General features: G+C 43.6%; 2 protein-coding genes across 4 annotated transcripts in view; both read right to left on the reverse strand.

Moving 5' to 3' along the window:
* LOC126143131 (disks large homolog 5-like) overlaps positions 1 to 12,485 on the reverse strand; it is a 221,608-nt gene that overhangs the window by 188,968 nt on the left and 20,155 nt on the right. The window lies entirely within an intron of this gene.
* The window catches only part of LOC126143125 (disks large homolog 5-like), a 420,567-nt gene that overhangs the window by 65,892 nt on the left and 342,190 nt on the right, over positions 1 to 12,485 (reverse strand). The window contains exon 3 of one of the 3 annotated variants that reach the window (XM_049915323.1): positions 7,814 to 7,946. The exons of the other annotated variants lie outside the window; for them this stretch is intronic. Coding sequence (XP_049771280.1) covers positions 7,814 to 7,946 — 133 coding nt within the window. The remainder of the gene's footprint in view (positions 1 to 7,813; positions 7,947 to 12,485) is intronic. 3 annotated transcript variants of the gene reach the window in all.

The following is a 12,485-nucleotide window of genomic DNA, read 5'->3' on the forward strand; positions in this document are numbered from 1 at the left end:
AAGCTGAACGGTAATTCACCATACGCTCCAAAACCTTACAGGCACTACTCGTGAGAGAAATGGGGCGATAGCTAGAGGGGAGATGTTTGTCCTTTCCAGGTTTCGGAACAGGAACGACAATAGCTTCCCGCCACCGTTTGGGAAAGGTACTGTCGGTCCAAATTCGATTATAAAGGCGAAGGAGGTAACGCAGACTAGGGGTTGATAAATGCAGCAACATTTGGACATGGATACCATCCGGTCCCGGGGCGGAGGAGCGAGAAGATGAGAGGGCATGTTGGAGTTCCCGCATGGAGAAAACAGTATTGTAGCTTTCGTGATTTTGAGAGGAGAAAGCAAGCGGTCGCACTTCCGCTGCACGTTTCTTCGGGAGAAACGCTGGCGGGTAATTTGAAGAGCTCGAAATCTCAGCAAAGTGCTGACCCAACGAGTTAGAAATTGCGACGGGGTCCACTAAGGTATCATGCGCGACAGTGAGCCCAGAGACCGGGGAGAAACTAGGCGCGCCTGAGAACCGTCGAAGCCGACTCCAAACTTCCGAGGAGGGAGTGAAGGTGTTAAATGAGCTAATAAAGAATTTCCAGCTTGCCTTCTTGCTATCGCGGATGACGCGACGGCATCGCGCACAGAGCTGCTTATAGCGGATACAGTTGGCCAAAGTAGGATGGTGACGGAAAATGCGAAGAGCACGTCGCCGCTCACGTATTGCATCACGGCATGCCTCGTTCCACCAAGGAACTGGGGGGCGCCGGGGCAATTCGGAGGTGCGTGGTATTGAACGTTCCGCAGCTGTAAGGATAACGTCGGTAATATGTGTGACCTCATCGTCAACGCTGGGAAAGAGACGGTCATCGAATGTCGCGAGAGACAAAAAAGTGTCCAATCGGCTTGGGCAAACTTCCAGCGTCGCGGGCGCATATATGGCAGTTGAGGCTGCAGTCTGAGGACACATGGAAAGTGGTCACTCGAGTGTGTATCATCAAGGGCGAACCATTCGAAGTGCCGAGCTAGCGGAACAGTACCGACCGCAAGGTCCAAATGAGATAAGGTTGTCGTGGAGGCAGACAAAAATGTGGGGACCCCAGTGTTGAGGCAAACTAGATCCGCTTGGTGGAAGACGTCTAGCAATATGGAGCCACGTGGACAAGGATGTGGAGATCCCCAAAGCGGGTGGTGGGCATTGAAGTCCCCAACCAGCAAATAGGGGGGTGGAAGCTGACCAAGAAGATGAAGGAGATCAGCTCATGCCATTGGTGTGGACGATGGAATGTATACAGTACAAAGAGAGAGCGTGTATCCGGAAAGCGAAAGACGGACGGCGACAGCTTGGAAGGAAGTGTAAGGGGATTAGGTGATAATGGAGAGTATCATGGAGAAGAATCATGAGTCCTCCATGGGCTGGAGAGCCTTCAACAGAGGGGAGATCATATCGGACGGACTGAAAATGAGGGAGAACAAAGCGGTCATGGGGACGCAGCTTCGTTTCCTGAAGACAGAAGATGACCGGCGAGTAGGATCTTAAGAGGATCGACAATTCATCCCTATTGGCTTGAATGCCGCGGATATTCCAGTGGATAATGGACATGGGGTGAACAGAAAATGGAGGACTGTGACCAAAGTTGCTGTCAAGTCAAAGACTGCTCGGAGCTAGCTACCGACAGCATGGAATGGCAGTCAGCCGAAGGCAGAAGATCCTCATCCATAGGTTGGTCAGGAGCAGCTCCTGCCACCAGCGATCGGCCGGTTGACCGGCCACCAGCAGTGCGCCTCGGCGACACAGAAGACGGCCGAGGGCGATTTCCGCCAGGTGGTGCTGTAGAGGGGGCACGCCTTGGCGGAGAAGGAGAGGAACTGGGTTTCTTTGTAGCCTTCTTGGAAGAATGATGTTTAGATGGAGGAACCGATGGTTGGGAAGTTGCGGTACGTAAAAACTCTTCACGAGTATGCTCCTTTTTCGAAGACTTGGCGTCCGACTTTTGGGCTCGAGATGTAGCAGAACCTGACGAAGGGTGAGCCATAGAGTGAGCAGGCGAAAGTGGGGAGGTTGAACGGGCGATCTTTGCGCTGGCCGATCTGACGACCGTGGCACTAAAGGTGAGGTCGCAAGTCTGCGTGGCGGCCTCCTTTGTTGGCCGAGGAGAAGCAAGGACAGTGCTATATTTTCCTGTCTGAGGCACGGTGGGCTTGCGACTGGCGAATAATTTTCGAGCAGCAAAGGTCGACACCTTTTCCTTCACTCTTGTTTCCTGGATGAGCTTTTCGTCCTTAAAAACGGGGCAATCTCGAGAGGAAGCAGCGTGGTCACCCATACAGTTGATGCAGCGAGGGGATGGAGGTGGACAAGCACCCTCATGGGCATCCTTGCCACACGCAACACATTTGGCTGGATTGGAACAGGACTGGCTGGTGTGATTGAACCGCTGACATCGACAGCAACGTGTAGGGTTCGGGACGTAAGGGCGAACGGAAATTATCTCATAGCCAGCTTTGATTTTCGATGGGAGTTGAACTGTGTCAAATGTCAAGAAGACAGTGCGGGTTGGAATGATGTTCGTGTCAACCCGTTTCATTACTCTATGAACTGCCGTTACGCCCTGGTCAGACAGATAGTGCTGAATTTCTTCGTCAGACAATCCATCGAGGGAGCGTGTATAAACGACTCCACGCGAGGAATTTAAGGTACGGTGCGGTTCCACCCGGACAGGGAAGGTGTGGAGCAGAGAAGTACGCAGCAATTTTTGTGCCTGGAGGGCACTGTGTGTTTCTAACAACAGGGTGCCATTCCGTAATCTGGAACAAGACTTTACAGGACCTGCTATTGCGTCGACACCTTTCTGAATAATGAAAGGGTTGACCGTGGAGAAGTCGTGACCTTCATCAGACCGAGAAACAACAAGGAACTGTGGCAACGATGGAAGAATCGTCTGTGGCTGAGACTCAGTATACTTACGTTTGTGAGCAGACTTAGTGGAAGGTGAGGAAACCATTGCGGAAGAATCCCCCATGATTACCGGCGTCTCCGATGGTGCGCTCCTCCCTTGTGGGGGCCCTCTCTGAGGGCACTCCCGCCTTAGGTGATTGTTCACACCTCAGGTCACACCTCCCGACAAACGGACGGAGGGACCAATCGGCATTTTCGGAAGGTATCAGCTCGGGTAATCACCCCTCCCTGGGCCTGGCCGTTACCAGGGGGTACGTACGTGTCCTACCTGTCTACCCGGGGCGGGGAATTACGCGTTACCCTGTCACCGGCTACGCACGAAGAGCGTGGGTCGGCCTTCAGACACGCACAGGGAGGAAGAAAGAGAAAGGGAAAGGAAAGAAGAGAGGTCTCAAACGCCGCAGCGGAGAAAAGGGAAAGAGAAGAGGTAAGGAAAAAGGGAAGGACAAAGGAAGGAAGAAGACATAAAAGCAAGAAAGGCGAAGAATGCAGTACATTTACGAGCATCCGTCTCCGGACGTAGGCACAAACCATACTCCCAGATGGGGAGAAAGGGAAGGAAAGAGCCAGAGGTGAGGGGAGGAGGGGCGAAGATAGGGATGGGGAAGGATGCGGAATGGGAAGGTATGCAGCCCGGAAAGGAAGGAAGGCCACATTAGCTCGGGGTCCCGTGCTCGCTACGCACGTATCCACAAAGGAGTTGTGGACCCCCTGGGGGGAATTTTTATGCAGTGTTTCATGTTTTTCATTGTCCTGAAAACTAATGTCTTGGTACGGTCCTATTAAACAACCAGCTCCATATTACTAACAGAAGACTTACAGTTACAATCAGAATAAGACACCGCTGCATCACCATTTTGTTACCAACTTCTGAATATTACTCTTTCATAGAGTGCTAAATATTTAGGCAGTGTTTGAACAATTTTATGAGCCAGTACAAATATAAGCTTCAACTATACAGGGTGGTCCATTGATCATGACTGGGCCAAATATCTCTCGAAATAAGCATCAAACAAAAGAACTACAACGAACGAAACTTGTCTAGCTTGAAGGGGGAAACCAGATGGCGCTATGGTTGGCCCGCTAGACGGCACTACCATAGGTAAAATAGGTATCAACTGCATTTTTTAAAATAGGAACCCCCACTTTTTATTACATATTTGTGTAGTACGTAAAGAAATATGAATGTTTTAGTTGGACCACTTTGTGATAGATTGTGCTGTAATAGTCACAAACATATGGCTCAATTTTAGACGAACAGTTGGTAACCGGTAGGTTTTTTATATTAAAATACAGAACGTAGGTACATTTGAACATTTTATTTCAGTTGCTCGAATGTGATAGATGTACCTTTGTGAACTTATTTCTGAGAATGCATGCTGTTACAGCATGATTACCTGTAAATGCCACATTAATGCAATAAATGCTCAAAATCATGTCAGTCAACCTCAATGCATTTGGCAATACCTGTAACAACATTCCTCTCAACAGCAAGTAGTTCGCCTTCCGTAATGTTCGCACATGCATTGACAATGCACTGACGCATGTTGTCAGGCGTTGTCGGTGGATCACGATAGCAAATATCCTACAACTTTCCCCACAGACATAAATCCGGAGACGTCAGATCTGGTGAACTTGCGGGCCACGGTATGGTGCTCCGACGACCAATCCACCTGTCATGAAATATGCTATACAATACCGCTTCAACCGCACGCCAGCTATGTGCCGGACTTCCATCATGTTGGAAGTACATTGCCATTCTGTCATGCAGATAAACATTTTGTAGTAACATCGGTAGAACATTACGTAGGAAATCAGCATACATTGCGCCATTCAGATTGCCATCGATAAAATGGGGGCCAATTATCCTTGCTCCCATAATGCCACACCATACATTAACCCGCCAAGGTCGCTGATGTACCACTTTTCAGAGCCACTGTGGATTTTCCGTTGCCCAATAGTGCACATTATGCCGGTTTACGTTACCAATGTTGGTGAATGACGCTTCGTCGTAAAATAGAACACGTGCAAAAATCTGTCATCATCCCGTAATTTCTCTTGTGCCCAGTGGCAGAGCTGTATACGACGTTCAAAGTCGTTGCCATGTAATTCCTGGTGCACAGAAATATGGTACGGGTGCAATTGATGTTGATGTAGCATTCTCAACACAGATGTTTTTGAGATTCCCAATTCTCGCTCAATTTGTCTGCTACCCGATTCTCGCTCAATTTGTCTGCTACTGATGTGCAGGTTAGCCACAACAGCAGCTAAAACACCTACTTGGGCATCATCATTTTTTGCAGGTCGTGGTTGACGTTTAACATGTGGCTGAACACTAACTGTTTCCTTAAATAAGGTAACTATCTGGCGAACGGTCTGGACACTTGGATGATGTCGTCCAGGATACTGAGCAGCATACATAGCACACACCCATTGCGCATTTTGATCACAATAGCCATACGTCAACACGATATCAACCTTTTCCGCAATTTGTGAACAGTCCATTTTAACACAGGTAATGCATCCCGAAGCAAATACCATTCGCACTGGCGGAAAGTTACGTGATACCACGTACTTATACGTTTGTGACTATTACAGCGCCATCTATTACAAAGCGAAAAAAGTGGTCCAACTAAAACATTCATATTTCTGTACATACTACATGAATATGTAATAAAAAATGGGGGTTCCTATTTAAAAAACACAGTTGATATCTGTTTGACCTATGGCAGCGCCATCTAGCGAGCCAACCATAGTGCCGTCTGGTTTCCCCTTTCAAGCTAAACAAGTTTCGTTCTTTGTAGTTTTTTCGTTTGACACTCATTTCATGAGATATTTGGCCTAGTCACGATCAATGGACAACCCTGTATACACCTTTTCATTCACATAATACTGAATAATTTCCTTACTTTCAAGCTGTTAGCCCATCACACAATGTCAACCAAGAAATAGTGAAATCACAATGTGTAGATTGCCGAGTGACTGTTTTTACCTTCAAAATATGGCAGTTATAATGCTTTTATGGGATCAAAGGCTGTGTCTACGAAATTGCAGACTAGGCCAATACAAAAATGACAGATTACATTTCCTGAGGACAAGCTGACATTGTCACCTTTAATTCCCATGGCAAACAGACATTACCTGCTGTGTCATGCTGTGGGGAAAAGGGGAGGGGGTGGGGGGTGGGGTGGGGAGAAGACTCAGCACCATAGCCAACTGTGTGATTGTCTTTGGCACTCCTCACAAAAGTGATACTGTTTGCCTCAATGACACCTTGGAGGTGGGACTTAATTGGGCATTATATTCCGCCTGTTACTCTGCCTTTTCATTTGGCATTAGTCAAGTTTTTTCAAAGCTTTCATTTCACCAGTCAAACAGTCCTGACACTTTCTTTGGCTGTGTGCACTGCATAACCTTGACAACAATGTCACTGACAAAGTGGCTACATACAGACAAGACTTCTACCAGAACTTACAGAAAGCCCATCCTTGTCATTACTTCTGAATAATCACATCTCCCTGGAGAAATGTAGGACCATATGAGGCAATACTGATCCTGCCATTTATCTTAGAAGATTGGTTAAAGAAAGGCAAATCAGTGTTTATAGCATTTGTAGATTTACATAAATTCTTTTGACAAATTTGACTGGAATACACTATTTGAAATACTGAAAGTTGTATAATTAAAAAAGGGAGCAAAAGACTATTTACAACTTTTATAAAAAACCAGAATGCAGCTGTGAGTCTGAGGACACGAAAGGGAAGCAGTGATCAAGAATGGAGTGAATCAGGTTTGTAGCCTATCCCCAATGCTATTCAATAGGTAGACTGAACAAGCAGTGGAGGACAACAGAAAAATATGGCAAAGGAATCAAAATGCAAGGAGAACAATTCAAAAATTTGACATTTGCAAGCAACACTAATTTTGTCACACATTAAAGGTCTCTGAAGAATGGTTGATCACAATGAATGTGTCTAAAAGGAGTTGTAAAATGAAGACAAAAAGTGAAAATGATGCATTCCTGGAGCAAAGAACTATCTAGATGTTGACATGAAATCACATCTGCTACAGTGCTGCGGATCTGAGAGCAACTGTATAACTCCTATCATCTCATCGAATTGATCACGGTAGAGAAGATAGTTCAAGTATAATACACTGAAAAGGAAACATCTTTGAAATGAGTATATTTATTATGCATGTATGTTTTATTACCAATGTACTACTAGTTCCTTTATGGTTGATCACAACAAATTGTGAAATGTTAGTTACATGTTCTTTACTGATGACCTTCAGTCAGTCAGTCAGTCAGTCAGTCTCTCTCTCTCTCTCTCTCTCTCTCTCTCTCTCTCTCTCTCTCTCTCTCAACCCCCCCCCCCCCCCTCCCCACTCTCTTCAACATCATGCAACATGTGGGAATGCATAACACTGGAAATTCCTGGATGGAATAATGCATATATGTGGATGTGAAACCTTCCAAAAAGATTTTCAGATGATGTCATGTGGCTCTGCTTCTAAGAAAGATATTGGATGATTGCAAAGATGCCTATGATCTTCTGACAGAGTAGCAGCACATCATTTACACTACAGTAAAGGAAAAAACTTTCTGTCCTTTTAATGGTGCCCATGTCTATATACTTTTAGCAATTCCTTTGTCTGAATTCTCAGACATTTGTCTCCAACTTTAGCACTTTCTGTAGCACACTCTCAAAAACAGTTTATGACACCATTTGAATGATCACTACTGGGACTGAATTTCAGCAGTATGGTGGTATAAATATTGAAACACTACGAGTAATAGTAATATTAACAATAATTAAAATCAACTATTGCACATTACAAGGCATTAACTAACCAACATTGGAAAAGACGTACGTTTTTCTTTGATCTCTCTTTTAAGAGATTCTATCCTCTCCTTTTGTGCTAATTCCTTTGCTTTCTTTTCCTGGACTTCCATTTTTAATGCTCTGTATTCTCTTAGCAACGCTAACCTTTCTTCTTCCTTTGACTGCAAGAAATAAAATGCAGCATTATTAATAATTAGTTGTTATTTTTGTGGGTTTGGCTTCAATGTAATGACAACTGGACTGATAGACCAGTGTCAGTCATCAGATAGCTGTTTATGGAAGACAGACATACTATATAAATATTTTCAATAAATTTAGTAAACTGTCTGTCAGTGCTGAGAAATATGGAAAACAATCAACATGCAAAAAAGCTCAAGGTGATGACTCATCATACAATTTCTGAGATTTCCAGGTTGAAATTCCAAATTTTCCAGAAGTAATTTTTTGTTGTATGTGAGAGCAAGTTTTATTTATCTAACTTCCATGGCTGCTAATTAAACACTTTTAGTTGCCACTTGATTTAATGGTGGTTATTACACGTTGAGCTAGCATTGTAAACAAGTTTGCTAAGAAATATGAATACAGGGTGTACATCAAGTCCGGGAACACTTTCAATTATTTACTGCACAAGAACCAAACACTGTACAGATATCATACATATGTCATTTTGAAGAGAAACTCAAAGTCTCTCCCCCCTCTCCCCCCCCCCCCCCCACATATATACAGCCATAGCGTAGTTTGGCAATTTGCCAATAGTCAGTGCTAGCCAAAACACGGCCGTGTTACAGAAGGGGACAGCTGCTTCATGAAATGGCTTCCCCAATCGCCAAATCACACTGTGAGAGACTTTTTTTTCTATGGGGACAAATTAATGATCTGGTGTACGTACTGCTTCTACCACTCAACGTAGAAGAGCTCCGGGAGAATACAAGAAGTGACTGCCACACTGGTACGGGCATGGCAAGAATTCTATTACCATATTGACATCTGCCGAGTCACTCACGGTTTGCGTACTGAATGCTTGCAAAAAAAACGCACCTTTCAGAGTTTCTCTTCAAAATGCAATATGCATGACACCTGTACAATATTTAGTTCGTGTGCAATAAATAATTTAAAGTGTTCCTGGACTTTATGTACACCCAGTATAATGTTCAATATTAATACTCTGTAACAACAGGAATATGTAATAATTTACTATATATTTTATTTATACTGAGGAAAGTTATTAGAACACAGTATGAAGGAAAGGTAAAGTAGCTCACAACAAATTTACTAATGAATTTTTATTGTTCTACAGTACAAAAAATACTCGCCTCAGTATTCAAAAATAGTGTCAGCCAAAACCAAAAGAATGTCACATCAGCTTTAAACTGATTTGGAAGTAGTATTTGAAACAAAATGGTTGAGAATGTCACAATGAAAGACTATTGATTCAAAAGGCTCTAAGCACTATGTGACTTAACTTCTGAGGCCATCAGTCACCTAGAACTTAGAACTAATTGAACCTAACTAACCTAAGGACATCCTACACATCCATGCCCAAGACAGGATTCGAACCTGCGACTGTAGCGGTTGCCCGACTCCAGACTGTAGCGCCTAGAACCGCACGGCCACTCCGGCCGGCGAAAGACTATTCCAAGAAATATTTGAATGAAGGTAATTCAGACATAATATGGCACCACATTTGCTTACAAATTTTACTGAAGATAAATGAAATTAAAAAGTACTATGTTACTCTCAATAACCTCCTTCACTGGTCAGTGCACTTCTTAGCCTATGTGTTCATACATCGGAAGCAATTCCCTGAAGTCATCAGTGAATTACCCCAACTAATACCACTTTCTGTAGCTCGAGCACAAGTAATTTGGCAAGTTTAGAATAGGTGCATTTCACCACTTCACTGACCCATGCACACTGGTGTGCAGTGCTATAGAGAGGGAGAAGAGAAGTGGGCAGAGGCAGATGGAGGACAGCAGTTAGGGAAGATCGAGGCCTGGAGGTTATGGGAGAGTGTTCCAACTAGTGCAGCTATGATTAAAACAATTACAGAATAACCATTTGACATAATAATTTACTAATATATAAGAAACTATCAGCCTTGATTGCGGTAATGAAACCAATCTTTACCTAGGTTTCAGCCCAAATAATTGACCTGTCTTCAGAAGATATACGTGAACCTATAATTTGTCTAAGAGGGCATGTCTTATTTCTAGACCATGCCCTCTTAGACAAATTATAGATTCAGGTGCATCTTCTGAAGAAGCCTCAATTATTTGGGCTGAAACCTAGGTAAAGGTTTGTTTCATTACCACAATCGAGGCTGATAGTTTCTTATATATTAGATTATCACAATTGCTGACTGTGCTGCTATGTTGAAAGTACATAATAATTTACATTTGATGCTGTTACATAGTTACTAGTTTTTTTAGACCACTTATGTTAGTAAACCACAATGTGTGCTCCCTCGGTAGCTTGGAGAATGTTGAGGTGGTATTCACATTCCCACCAGGTGTTTCGTAACATGTATTCTGTCACGGTATCCACAGCAACTTGTATCCTAGCCTTCAGTTCATCAATGTCAGCAACTGGTGTGACGAAGACTGTCCTCGATATAGCCCCAGAAAAAAAGGTGAAGGGGCGTAATATCTGGAGAGCAGGGTGGCCAGGGTGTTGGACCGTTCTTTGCAAGCCACCGATCCGGAAATGTTTCATCCAGGAAATCACGCACCATCAAAGCCCAATGGGGGGTGCTCCATCTTGCTGGAAAAGTATCCACGGTCTATATTCTTCTAACTGTGTGGCAATGAACTGTTGCCAAACATGGAAGTAAATGTTAGCGGTAATGGATTTTTCCGTGATGAAAAACAGACCAAAAACCTTGTTATGCATGAGGCCACACCAAACATTCATTTTTTCACTGTTTCACAGTAACTGTACAGTAGCATGTAGAGACTCTGAACCCCTTGTATGGACATTATGCCTCGTTACCATTCCACTGACACGAAAGGTGGATACATCAGTAAAGAATATGCGATTTAAGTAATCATTAGCACCATCAATCCTGTTTAGAATCTCAGCTGCAAATTCAGCATGTGTCAGCAAATCATTCAGTTGCAAGGCCTGCAAGATTTGCACTTTATAAGCACACAACCTAAGCCTTTCATGAAGAATCTTCACCACACTTGCTTGCGATATTTGAAGTTCACAAGAAGCTCGACGAGTCGATTTAGACGGACTCTGTCAAAATGATTGTCTAACACTATCAACAGTTGCATCACTTACACAAGGCCTGCCACTTCGAGGACGATCTTCAACACTGCCCGTTTCGTTAAACTTTGCATACCTCGCTTTACCGATTTAAAGTCAGGAGGGCTGCGTCCATAGGAAGCCCGAAATTTACGCCGAACACCGACTGGTGATTTCGTTTTGTGAAAAGAAAGCACACATTGCTCTTTCACCTGCTCTGATGCCATTTCTCCAGCAATTAACGTGACCTAACAGACCGCATTGGTGTTGTGGAGCACTAGCACCATCTACTGGTCGCAACAACTAGTAACACTAGCCTATGTAACAGCATCAAATGTAACTTATTATGACAAATGGTTATTCTGTTATAATTTTTTATGATCAGGGCAAGACTTTGCGCTCACCCTGTATTTCTTCTGTAACCCAACATTTCTTTACAGTCACTTTCGTTGCCTTTATGTCTGTCTGTTCAACTTAAGTGACTGCCCTTTTTTCGAAAGTTCATTCCTCTTCAACTGAACTGCCTACTGTGAATTTTTTGTCACAGCATCTACAGCCTTAGATAACCTCAAACACATCTCGCCCATCCTCAGTGCTTCAGTATCCAACTCCTTCCACTTTGATTCTTCCAGAAGATTATCTTACACTTCTCTCTACTCTTCATTACTCAATCGTGATCCGAGTATCTGCATCTGGGTATGCCTTAAAACCCAATATCCGATTTTGGAATCTCTTCTTACGATCCAAGTGCATCTCCTCCTCTAATAAATCATTAACAGTATATTCACTATTACCAGCTGAAATTTGTTGCAGACAGAGCAATTGAAATAATAGTCTGCTCACTCAGAACATGGCATACAGACTGTTATGAAAAATACCCAATCACTGAGACATGTAACATTTCACTGCCACACCGAACACTGAAGTGGAACCGAGGCTTGCAGCAGAAAGTGACTGATTACAATCTGGCAACAACCCAAGATTCTTGGATTTCCCAAATCTTAACCACACCATTATGGCTCACCTATATTACCATCGAGGGAGTACATGCAGGTTATGTAATTAACATAAGAACAATGAACAACTGGAACCAACTGAATGAAGCATTGCAGTTGTACAGACACCGACTTCATCTTCGGGAATAGTTTGCTCTGTCCTGTCGCCCAGATTTTGGCTTTTTGTCATTTTCCTAAATCACTTCAGGCAAATACCAGATATGTGCCTTCAACAAGACCACAGCTAACCAACTGTCCTAGCCTCATAAAACATTCTGTGTGCATGTGTACTGGAGCTACTTGTATTCATAGTGTTATGGTGAGACATCTTACACCATCATGACAATTTCTGGGTTAAATAAGCACATACATAAAAAGAGAATAAGATAGATCTGGTCTGATGCTATCTGCTCAAGTAGTCTATGAATGATAAAGTACAGATGAAAATCACAGCTGTAT

Source organism: Schistocerca cancellata, unplaced genomic scaffold (assembly GCF_023864275.1).
Source record: "Schistocerca cancellata isolate TAMUIC-IGC-003103 unplaced genomic scaffold, iqSchCanc2.1 HiC_scaffold_782, whole genome shotgun sequence".
NCBI classification, from domain to species: Eukaryota; Metazoa; Arthropoda; class Insecta; order Orthoptera; family Acrididae; genus Schistocerca; species Schistocerca cancellata.